General features: G+C 41.6%; 1 protein-coding gene across 1 annotated transcript in view; it reads right to left on the bottom strand.

Moving 5' to 3' along the window:
• LOC141242780 (uncharacterized) overlaps window positions 1–11,278 on the bottom strand; it is a 74,964-nt gene extending 63,686 nt beyond the window's left edge. Inside the window, exons 1-5 of the mRNA XM_073668864.1 lie at window positions 11,218–11,278; window positions 2,584–2,733; window positions 2,275–2,454; window positions 2,068–2,191; window positions 1,887–1,984 (exon numbers count right to left, since the gene is read on the bottom strand). Of these exons, the coding sequence (XP_073524965.1) occupies window positions 1,887–1,984; window positions 2,068–2,191; window positions 2,275–2,454; window positions 2,584–2,661 (480 nt within the window). The 5' untranslated portion in view covers window positions 2,662–2,733; window positions 11,218–11,278. The remainder of the gene's footprint in view (window positions 1–1,886; window positions 1,985–2,067; window positions 2,192–2,274; window positions 2,455–2,583; window positions 2,734–11,217) is intronic.
• Between the last annotated feature and the right edge of the window lie 833 nt (window positions 11,279–12,111).

Genomic DNA, 12,111 nt, shown 5'->3' with positions numbered 1-12,111 from the left:
TTCTCTGAAGGAATTTCAGAAAAAAAATACCACACAGCAGCTGAACACCCTTGCCCTGACTTGGCGCACAGCGAGGGTGCTCTTGTAAACAGTTGACCCAGTTCTCACTCTGGGCAAACCACGACCCCTTGGTGCCTGTGCTGGTGCTACATATCCATCTTCCTCTGTGTTGCTGTCATGGCTATGCATGCCAACGGTCCAGGTCAGATCAGTAGACTCATCATCGACCAACTAGTCTTCCATCTCATCCTTCTTCCCAGTTGACATTGTAGGCTGACTTGATAGCAACTGTGTCTCATCATCATCAGCCTCCACCTCTGGAGACAAAAAATGACGTTACGCCAAGTGGCTTTCTTCTGGTCGTAGGTCCTCAAATATATGAGCATCAACGCATGCCACCTCCTCTTGTCCCTCTTCAATGCTGCACGGTGATAGTCCAGAGTCAACCAAAGGATACGTACCAAACAAATAATCAGAGTGGCCAAGCTTGGGGTCATATGTGTCCTGTGACTGATAATGGTTGGAGGAAGGAGAACCAACTTCAGGATTGGATGGGCCAGCCTTCTGTGTATCCACAGTAGACTGTGTGGTCGTGGAAGATTTGTTGCTGCTTGACAAATGCATAGAGGCCTTGTCTGCTATCCAAGACAGAATCTGCTCTCGCTGTTGTGGCTTCTAAACACATTTACGTTCCAGACCGGGAAATTTTTCCAGGAACATGGTGGATGAATCAAGCTTCTTCTGACCTGACACAGACTGAGTGCCTTCTCGTGCACCACTGAAAACACCACGTCCACATCCCTTAACAACAGGCTTTTTGGCATTTTGTTGACAGACTTTCAGATGTTGATGGCACAAGCCAAGCTAGCTGTCACAGCCAAAATGGTGGTTAAAATGGCCAGGTGCATGCTTTGTAGCAGGTAGTAGGAAATGTTTGGACTACTGCTTTGTGTAAGGCACTCAATGATTTTTTAAGAGGACTAATATGGACAGAAGGCAGGCTGACACCCCAAAAACAGCGGGGAAAATGGCCTTGTGCGTGCTTTGTAGCAGGCAGTAGGAAATGTTTGGACTATTGCTTTGTGTAGGGCACTCAATGATTCAATGATTTTTTAAGTGGATTAATATGGACAGAAGGCAGGCAGACATCCCAAAATAGTGGTTAAAATAGCCTGGTGCATGCTTTGTAACAGGAAGTAGGAAATGTTTGGACTACTGCTTTGTGTAGGGCACTCAATGACTTTTTAAGTGGACTAATATGGACAGAAGGCAGGCTGTCACCCCAAAAATAATGGTTAAAATGGCCTGGTGCGTGCTTTGTAGGAGGCAGTAGGAAATGTTTGGACTACTGCTTTGTGTAGGGCACAAAAAGCTTTTTTAAGTAGACTAATATGGACAGAAGGCAGGCTCTGACCCCTAAAACAGCAGGGAAAATAGACCGGTGCTAAAAAAAAAAAAGGCAGCACAAAATGCTACTTCTGTGTGTGCTGGAAAAATAGACCCTATGATGCTGGGCGGCCAGCCAATCACAGTAATGCCACAACCAAGATGTCTGCGGTATTACTATGATTGGTTATGAAGCCCAGCATGTTTAGTGGCTACAAGGAAGGCGCCAAAACTGCAGGGCAGGACATCTGAATATAGCGAGGCGAGTACACAAATACTAGCAATATAACAAGTAACCCCAATACCGTACTATGTGTGTGAATAGTAACAAATACACTCGCTCATCATTAATGATCAGCTCTAATCCAGCCATCTCCACCATTCTCATTATACAAGTATAAACCATATAATTCTGGTGGATAAATCAAGACCGAGCACAAGACCTTCACAGCCGTATACACATCACAGGAGAGATCTCAGGACACCTTCTCTCCATCTACCTGATGATCCTGAGGAATATTGGGATCTTCTTGTTTACAGTCCTGTGGAAGAAGAGGACGGGGACATCTGTCTGGTGTTGTCCTCTTACTGGATAGATCTGGAAGAAACACATACAGGGACTGAATTCATTCTTTACATACAGATAATTATAGGCCTTGTGTATTCAGACCTGTCTATTACCTGGAGATGTGAGGGGCTGGGGAACCTCCATCACGACGTCCTTGTACAGATCTTTGTGTCCTTCTAAATACTCCCACTCCTCCATGGAGAAATAGACAGCGACATCCTGACATCTTATAGGAACCTGACACACACAATGATACTGTTATCCCCCCAATCCCTTCATAGCTTTACTATAAAATGTACCAGCATTCCCAGCAGTGTCACCTCTCCAGTCAACAGCTCAATCATCTTGTAGATGAGATCTAGGATCTTCTGGTCATTGATGTCCTCATGTATCAGGGGGTGAGGTGGAAGCTCCGTGATTGGGCTCAGGGTTCTTCCCCATCCCTCAGACACAGGGTCCGGACAGCGCTCACTAGAGGTCTTCTTCACTACTGTGTAATCCTGGTTATGGAGAGACACATTCATAAATCTCACTCCAGACATTTCCAGAGTCCTCACCTCTCCAGTTCTGTCCATCTGTTATTCCCATAGATAAGAATGATGTAATGTGATGTCATCAGAATCTCTCACCTCTCCAGTAACCCGGAAGAGGATCTCTAGGGTGAGGTGTAATATTTTCTCAGCCATCTTGTCTGTGTCTATATTCATTTTTGATGGGTAAATCAGGAAAATTCTCTTATATAGAAGATCTTCACTGAGAGGATCCGATATTGCAGAGACCTGAATGAGAAGTTGAGCCGATGTAACGTCATTAAAACCCTGTGTAATAATACAATTACTGGAGATAATAAGGGAAACATTTGAGGAGATTTAGGTTTTACAGTATCTAGTTTTCTTCTTTACATCTAGTAATAAAACCTATATATTTTAGGCCACAGACAACAAGCAGTTTCTTCCTCGGAGTCTGCAGCTGAATACCTTTCTCATAGACTCATCTTCCTTATTGCTAATTCTCATCTCATTTACGGACACTGGAATCGGCATTAGCAATACTTCAGAAGATATTGATTACACGTGACAGGAGAAATAACTACTTCATGATGAAGGCAAAATCTTCATCTTCCACTATGGCTCTATAAAAGTATTTGGCCAGAGTCAGTCACTGACTACATCACCACCGGCCGTCTATATGTTTCCCGTCTTCACCGGACTGTCATCTTCTATCATGTTAGATCTCAGGTCTGATTCACACTCAGAAGTTTGAGGCATTTATAAAAGCTTGTTTGTAAGAACACAAAGACAGGAGTTATTTGATACCAAAGTTTCCATGTACAGTGTTTTATGGGGTTTATTTCTGGCCTTAGGCTTTCCTATATTACAAGAAAAACTCCATAAAAAAGGCAGATATTAAAATCAGAAAATAGGAAGAATGACCCAGCTTATCAGACTATAAACTTGAATAAAATATAGCTTTTTTTGAGCCATTAAAAAATGCTGCTACCACCATAATAAGTCTTAGTACACACAAGGATCACAGCTGTCTCGACCTATGCGTTTCGACGTGCAGTCTTAATCATGGTCTGTCTGAACTGTGGACTAGTGAGCATATAAAGGTGGGTTGTAATTAAAGATAATAGTTATCATGTGCTCACTAGTCTCTGTGGTCAGTATGATTAGCATAGACAAAAATGAAATAAAAACGTTAGTGACACACATATTGTTATCCTCTAAAATTAATATCATTGACATGTAGAAAAAATAAAAATATTTGTGATTCAAATATAGAATAAATATAAAAACTAGCGATGTACCATGTCCAAGGTGTAAACAAAACTGTCATTAATATTGTAGCATTAGATCCTGCCTGAGATTCAATCCAAAGGGTACTCGGGTTTCTAACATAAAAATCCAATATGGTTCCCTATTTAGCAGTTTGTGTCTATGGTCTCCCCCCCGGATAGGTCTATACACTCTTTCTATGCCTTGAAATTTCAGTGCTGAAACTTCCCATTTATGGAACGTTCGGAAGTGTGTTGACGCTGCTGAAATATTTGTGGCCAAAGGATTAACCGCATCAGATATGTGTCCTCTAATCCGTAGTATTAAAGGGCCGGTAGTACAACCAATGTATTGGATCTTACATGTAATACATTCAACAAGGTATATAACCCAGAGTGTGCTGCAATTAATAAAGTCATGTATTTTGTGTATACGATTATTATGCAGTGAGGTAAAAGTATCCTTTATCACTGTGTGTGAACACGCTTTACAGCGGCTCGCTCCGCATTTGAAAAAAACACTAAGGTTTAACCAGGTAGTAGATTCAGAATTCCTATGCTCTTCACTCAGGAAAAGACTGGGGGGCAGGATGGTACCACAGCCACAAACCGAATATCCTTGGTAAGAATTGTATTAAGCCCTGGATCCTGTTGTAACATTGTATGTATTTCTTTATAATGGACACCACTTTGTTATACTGCGGACTATAAGTTGTAGAGAATGCTACACTGAATTTACAAAAATCGATAAATAACGTGGGTAGCCTAGAAACCTTTTTACAATAAATACCCATTAAAAAATAACCTTTAATATTGGCGTTTAAAACTATTAAGATCCTCACAACAAATACTAAGTAACAAGAAAAAGACCTAAAATATAGGCATGTGATCCGAACCTGTATATATAAATCACCCCAATCTATTATTCACTCTGTGAGGGTGTCTTGAAAATCCATTAATACAACCCAGAAATACCTAATAAGAGAAGAATGGACGTATCCAGACAGGATCACCATAGCACAATACATAAAGGGAATAGTACACTTTTGTCCACAAAGCATAGAAAAAGACACTCTATAATAACAATGGGGCACCATAGATCCCCTACTTAAGTTGATACATCCACCTCACTCAGAGGAATTAATAATCCTAATTGGTATTTTAAAGGATATATCTCCAGGACACAGCATATAGGGCCTCACAGGCCTCCCCAATTTGGGGGCCTGACAATAAAGTGCATTGCAGATTCCCTTATAGCAGCATTTTATCAGGGATAATTAACCCCCTGCAGTAATATTCCCCACAGGAATACCTATGTAGCCTTCACAATAAGCCAAGCCTTATTAAAAAATAAGACATATATAGACCTCCCCGGTATTCAAATCACTTCAAAGATTTTTAATTTATTATTACTTTTGTCAAATTCAAGTTATTTCTGTGACCTTTTTGGGTTTTTCTTTCATTAAACGAGGGGTACCAACAATTTTGACCACGTGTGTATAACATCGCATGATAGCCAGTGATAATTTTCTTGCTAGAGAAAAATCTTCAAATACAGTAGCCACAAATTTAGAGTCCCTAATGTAGCTGGGAATTTCATGTACTAGTGGTTGAAGATAGAAATCTATCCACACACCCAGTCTATCTCCCATAGAACCTAAGCCCGCTACTATTGGTCTGAGTGGTGGTGGAAATATGTTTTTGTGGATCTTAGGAAATTGATATATAGGTATGAAAGGTTGTCCCACATAGAGCTGTTCCGCCAGTTTTTTTATCCAAGGCTCCTGTACTCAAACCTTCTTGTAGCAATATAAATTCCATATTGAAATCATCGGTGGGGGTCTCTGGTTAGTTCCAAATACACATCCGTGTTTCTTGTTTTTTGTTTCTTAAATCAATCACATTGAGCTTGAGCAAAATAGAATATAATACCACTATTGTGCCCCACTTGTCTGCTTGACGCACTGTCAAATCCATATTAGTTTTGAGTTCCCTCAGCGCAATTTTTTCTTTCCTAGCTAGTTTGTTATTTTTATTTCCCCTATAAATGATTTCATTTTTTTAGAGAAACCAAATCCTTTTCAGTAAGATCCTGAAAGTCGTCTAAAACCATGGAACGTGATTGAAGTGGATTAAAGGATGGATTTCCCCTATGAAACAGACTATTCAGAGAGGTATCAGATTCCATAGATTCCCTCTCCAATGATTTCAATTGTAATAACACCTTTTGTTCTGAGAAAGATTTGTTAGGAGTAATATCAGAATTAACTGTTGCAACATCAGTAATATTTTCAACATCATTATCAGAGCTATCAAAATGACATTTGACAGTAAGGTTCTGCGCCAGTCTATTAACAGCCAAAATTGCTCTAAATACATCAAACTCATTGGTAGGGGCAAAACTTAGGCCTTTTACTAAAAGTGATAATTGTTCCTCTGATAACACAAAACTGGACAAACTCCAAATCGGTAGCTCTAATAGCGGTGGTTTCTGTTCCAGGTGGTATATCTGTTTCCACTTGTGTTTGCGGCGCCCCCTTCCTCCGTTTTTTGGCATGCTAGTAGATGTACAGAGTGGGCCATTTATATGGATACACCTAAATTAAATGGGAACAGTTGGTGATAACTTCCTGTTTGTGGCACATTAGTATATGGGAGGGGGAAAACTTTTCCAGATGGGTGGTGACCGTGGCGGCCATTTTGAAGTTGGCCATTTTGGATCCAACTTTATTTTTTCCAATGGGAAAAGGGTCATGTGACATCAAACTTATTGAGAATATCATAAGGAAAACAATGGTGTGCTTGGTTTTAATGTAACTTTATTCTTTCATGAGTTTTTTACAAGTTTGTGACCACTTATAAAATGTGTTCAAAGTGCTGCCCATTGTGTTGGATTGTCAATGCAACCCTCTTCTCCCACTCTTGACACACTGATAGCAACACCGCAGAAGAAATGCCAGCACAGGCTTCCAGTATATGTTGTTTCAGATGCTGCACATCTCGTATCTTGATGGTATGGTGTGGTATATGGGGGTACAAAGATAGTGGGACCATTCTTCATCAATGTCAACCTCATTGCCACTGGATATCTGAAATTGCTACATGATGATGTGTTGCCCTCTTTATGAACTGAAGATGGCACGTTCCCTGAGTTTTTCCAACAAGATGGTGCACCACCACATTATGGGTGTCAGGTCTGAGCATTCGTACATGAACAGTTTCCTGGAAAGTGGATTGGTCGACGTGGGCCAGTTGAATGGCCACCAAGGTCTCCCGATCTGACCCCCTTAGACTTTTATCTTTGGGGTCATCTGAAGTCAATTGTCTATGCTGTGAAGATATGAGATGTGCAGCATCTGAAACAACGGATACTGGAAGCCTGTGCTAGCATTTCTTCTGCCGTGTTGCTATCAGTGTATCAAGAGTGGGAGAAGAGGGTTGCATTGACAATCCAACACAATGGGCAGCACTTTGAACACATTTTATAAGAGGTCATAAACTTGTAAAAAGCTCAGGAAAGAATAGTTACGTTAAAACCAAGCACACCATTGTTTTTCTTATGAAATTCTCAATAAGTTTGATGTGTCACATGACCCTATTCCCATTAAAAAAAAATAAAGTTGGATCCAAAATGGCCGACTTCAAAATGGCTGACATGGTCTCCAACCACCTGGAAAAGTTTTCCCCCTCCCATATACTAATGTGCCACAAACAGGAAGTTGATATCACCAACCATTCCCATTTAATTTAGGTGTATCCATATAAATGGTCCACCCTGTATTTTGCTGGATACTTCTGCTGGTCATAAATTGCTGATTTTCACTTGCCGAGCTTACTGAGGAATCTGAATGTTCATCTGATGTAGAAAAGGTAGATGAAAAATCTGTAGAAACCTCCATACCCTTGAAACTGACTTTGGCAGGTTTTGTATGTTTGTAGGGAAGTTTTTTTAGAATAGAAAATGGAGCTTTATTCCAATCATACACTTTGCTCTGTGAGTAATCCTCACTATCATGCTTGAATTTTGTTTTTTTAATGTTGATAATAAAATCTTCTATCATCGCTAAATTAGCTTTCAGTTTCTCATTACTGCTAGTGAAATCCTTGTTGTGCACAAAGGTTTCCAATGAGGATTGGATACTTTTTATTTCTGTTTTACTTTTTGTAAGTTCCAGCTCCTCATATTTCAGGATTAATCCATCAACTTCAATGAACAATCACTAAGGATGCAGTTCCACTCTGTGTGAAATGTCTCATCATACAGGGCTGTGGCCACTTATTTTAAGCCTTAATCCCCTTGGTATCATCTCCTTTTTCACATACATTTCCAGAGTTGTAAAATCCCAGCAGATTATTAATTCTTGTGATTTTTCAATCTCAGGCAGGATCTAATACTACAATATTAATGACAGTTTTGTTTGCACCTTGGACATGGTATATCGCTAGTTTTTATATTTATTCTAGATTTGTATCACAAATATTTTTATTTTTTCTACATGTCAGTGATATTAATTTTAGAGGGTAATAATATGTGTGTCACTAACATTTTTATTTCACTTCTGTCTATGCTAATCATACTGACCACAGAGACTAGTGAGCACATAACTATTATCTTTAATTACAACCTACCTTTATATGCGCACTGGGCCACAGTTCAGACAGACCATGATTAAGACTGCACGTCGAACCGCATAGGTCGAGACAGCTGTGATCCTTGTGTGCACTAAGACTTATTATGGTGATAGCAGCATTTTTTAATGGCTCAATAAAAGCTATGTTTTATTCAAGTTTATAGCCTGATAAACTGGGTCATTCCTCCTATTTTCTGATTCATGAACCAGGCTGCTCTGGCTGGATCTGAGCGAGGCTGAGACTGAGCGGACTTTACTGACCTTTTTTTCTCAGATATTAAAATGTTTCAAAAGAAAATTGGCACCAACAAATCTTGTAATAAGAAAAAAACATGCAAAAAACACAAGACACATTTTGTTGCTTTTTAACAAGTTAAACATTTGTTTTAAAAGAAATTAAGTCTTTTGAGCACCAGAACAGATGTACCCCGCAGGGATGGCACAGGTACGGCTGATACACCAACCCTGGCAGTCTAACCATTTACTGCTGTCAAATGCAAACATGGCATCTAAGAAGGTGTGACAGAGTTCGGTCAATGCCGCCCTCCCCAAGTACTCGATAGTATGGGGCTGCCTAGTTACTACGATACTGAAATGCCTAATAATGGTGTCTGGGCCTGCAATGTACGAAAGTCTATTAGGCCGGGCCAGAGGCAGCGTCCAATAAGTTACCTTTTAACGCCTCCATAAATATTAGACTAAAACACACGTAACTTTTTTTTTTTTGGGCAAACAGCTGTAAAATGGATTATTGTTTGCGGGTCGAGTGGCAGATTTTTTTTGGTACCATTTTGCACATATTTTTAGATCGCTTTTTATGCTGATTTTTCAGACCTAAAATTAACAAAAACCAGCAATACAGTAATTTTTTCTATATTTTTTGCGCCATTCGCTGTGCAGTAAAAGTGATCAGACCGATTTGTTCGTCGGGTCGGTGCGATTACAGCAATACCAGATTTATATTTTTTGTGCTTTGCTAATTTTACAGACTAAAAATAATATTTTACAAAAATGAATTGCCATTTTCTGAGAGTTGAAACTTTTTTATTTTTTTAGCCGAATGAGCTATATTAGGGCTATTAGTTATATTAGGGCTTGTTTTTTGCAGTTTGGTGTTTTCATTTATACCATTTTTCTTTTTACATAACTTTTTGATCGCTAGTCAGTATGATCAATAAGCGATGTTTTTGTGTGCATTTTTTTTTTTTTTTTTTTTTTACGGTGTCTGCGAAACGGATCCAGAATACCAACTGTGTGTACTTTTTTTTTTTTTGTTTATTTTTGTCGCATCACAATCGCTGCGTTTTAAATGGCGAAACGGCTTTTCGTGATGTGTTTTTTACTTACTTAATTACACCTTTTTTCACTGTGAGACATGTATAATTTTTATTTTTATCACTGGTCTCATACACTGCAGTACTCGTGTACTGCAGTGTATGAGAATAGTCAGCTTATAGCTAGATCTCACAGGCCACTGTACCCTGGGGTCATCACATGAAGTCAGGGTACCATGGTAACCATCGGGACCAGCAATTCTCATCGCGGGGGTCCGATGGCTACAAAGGGGGTCTTGTGACTACCTTGTAACAATTTAAATACTGCTGTCGCGATTGACAGCGGTATTTAAGGGGTTCATTGGTCCCAATCGGTCGCAAAAACGTCCGGGGCCGATACTACAGGGTGTCAGCTGTCATAATGTTGTCAATGACCTGACTGCACAATGTTAGTTAAGTCACATCCATAACAACTTTATTATACGCCATTATCCTATATATATATATACATATATATATCGACGTAGATAGAAATCACAGGTCCCACAGGAATAGCTGTACTTGGGCCCCCAACCTCAAAAGGGCAAAAAATATCATAACTATATATGTACAGTACAGACCAAAAGTTTGGACACACCTTCTCATTTAAAGATTTTTCTGTATTTTCATGACTATAAAAATTGTACATTCACACTGAAGGCATCAAAACTATGAATTAGCACATGTGGAATTATATACTTAACAAAAAAGTGTGAAACAACTGAAAATATGTCTTATATTCTAGGTTCTTCAAAGTAGCCACCTTTTGCTTTGCACACTCTTGGCATTCTCGATGAGCTTCAAGAGGTACTGCATAAGGGGCATAATGGGGGCATTATACTGTGTGGGGGCATCATACATACTGCATAAGGGGTATAATGGGGGCATTACACTGTGTGGGGGCATCATACATCCTGCATAAGGGGCATAATGGGGGCATTACACTGTGGGGGGGCATCATACATCCTGCATAAGTGGCATTACACTGTGTGGGGGCATTATACATCCTGCATAAGGGGCATAATGGGGGCATTACACTGTGTGGGGGCATCATACATACTGCATAAGGGGCATAATGGGGGCATTACACTGTGTGGGGGCATCATACATCCTGCATAAGGGGCATAATGGGGGCATTACACTGTGGGGGGCATCATACATACTGCATAAGTGGCATAATGGGGGCATTACACTGTGTGGGGGCATCATACATCCTGCATAAGGGGCATAATGGGGGCATTACACTGTGTGGGGGCATCATACATCCTGCATAAGGGGCATTACACTGTGTGGGGGCATCATACATCCTGCATAAGGGGCATAATGGGGGCATTACACTGTGGGGCCAGTAAAGGGGTCCTGTACTATGAGAACAATACGTTTCCTCCCTTCCTGTCTCCATAGTTGGGTCGTATGTATCTACTACAGGAAACAGAACAAAAACCGTATGATTCTTATGAAGGGGCAACAGAAGACCCCAAAAGAGTCTCCGTGCTGAAGGGGTTAATGCCCCCTGCGCCCAGTAATGGGGACTCCACATACCTCCACCTGCAGAGCCGCCACCACATATATGGCTGCTCTGTGCGCACAGGACCTGTGATGAGGTCACAGGAGGGGAGGAGTCAGGAGTCACATGATCAGGGGCCTCAGTGGATGCAGGACTCTGCTGTGCTGGTTGTCATGGTGCTGGATGAGCTGAAGTTTATGTGTGGGGTCAGGAGGGGTTTACAGTGTGGATGTAGCAGAGCCGCGTGTGTACGAGGTGTACGGAGCGGAGCCGCGTGTGTACGAGGTGTACGGAGCAGAGCCGCGTGTGTACGAGGTGTACGGAGCAGAGCCGCGCGTGTACGAGGCGTACGGAGCAGAGCCGTGTGTACGAGGTGTATGGAGCGGAGCCGCGCGTGTACGAGGCGTACGGAGCGGAGCTGCGCGTGTACGAGGCGTACGGAGCGGAGCCGCGCGTGTACGAGGCGTACGGAGCGGAGCCGCGCGTGTACGAGGCGTACGGAGCAGAGCCGCGCGTGTACGAGGCGTACGGAGCAGAGCCGCGCGTGTACGAGGCGTACGGAGCAGAGCCGCGCGTGTACGAGGCGTACGGAGCCGCGTGTGTACGGAGCGGAGCCGCTTGTATACAAGGTGTACGGAGCGGAGCCGCGTGTGTACGGAGCGGAGCCGCGTGTGTACGAGGTGTACGGAGCGGAGCCGCGTGTGTACGAGGTGTACGGAGCGGAGCCGCGTGTGTACGAGGTGTATCAGGTGTATCAGACTGTAAAAGAACTGACACTGGACACTCGGTAAAACTGCGCTGGGACGTCTCTTGTTTCTCGCACAGATATTGGTAACATAAGATGGAGTCAGACGAACCCTCCTACAAAACCTGATAACAAAGTCATTACTGCAGGACTGGATGAGAAAGGGATTTATTCTACAAGAGAC

The sequence above is a fragment of the Phyllobates terribilis genome, unplaced genomic scaffold (assembly GCF_046119375.1).
Source record: "Phyllobates terribilis strain yellow unplaced genomic scaffold, ASM4611937v1 Scaffold_1059__1_contigs__length_443036, whole genome shotgun sequence".
In the NCBI taxonomy this organism is placed as follows: domain Eukaryota; kingdom Metazoa; phylum Chordata; class Amphibia; order Anura; family Dendrobatidae; genus Phyllobates; species Phyllobates terribilis.
This window is presented reverse-complemented; position numbering and strand designations above follow the sequence as displayed.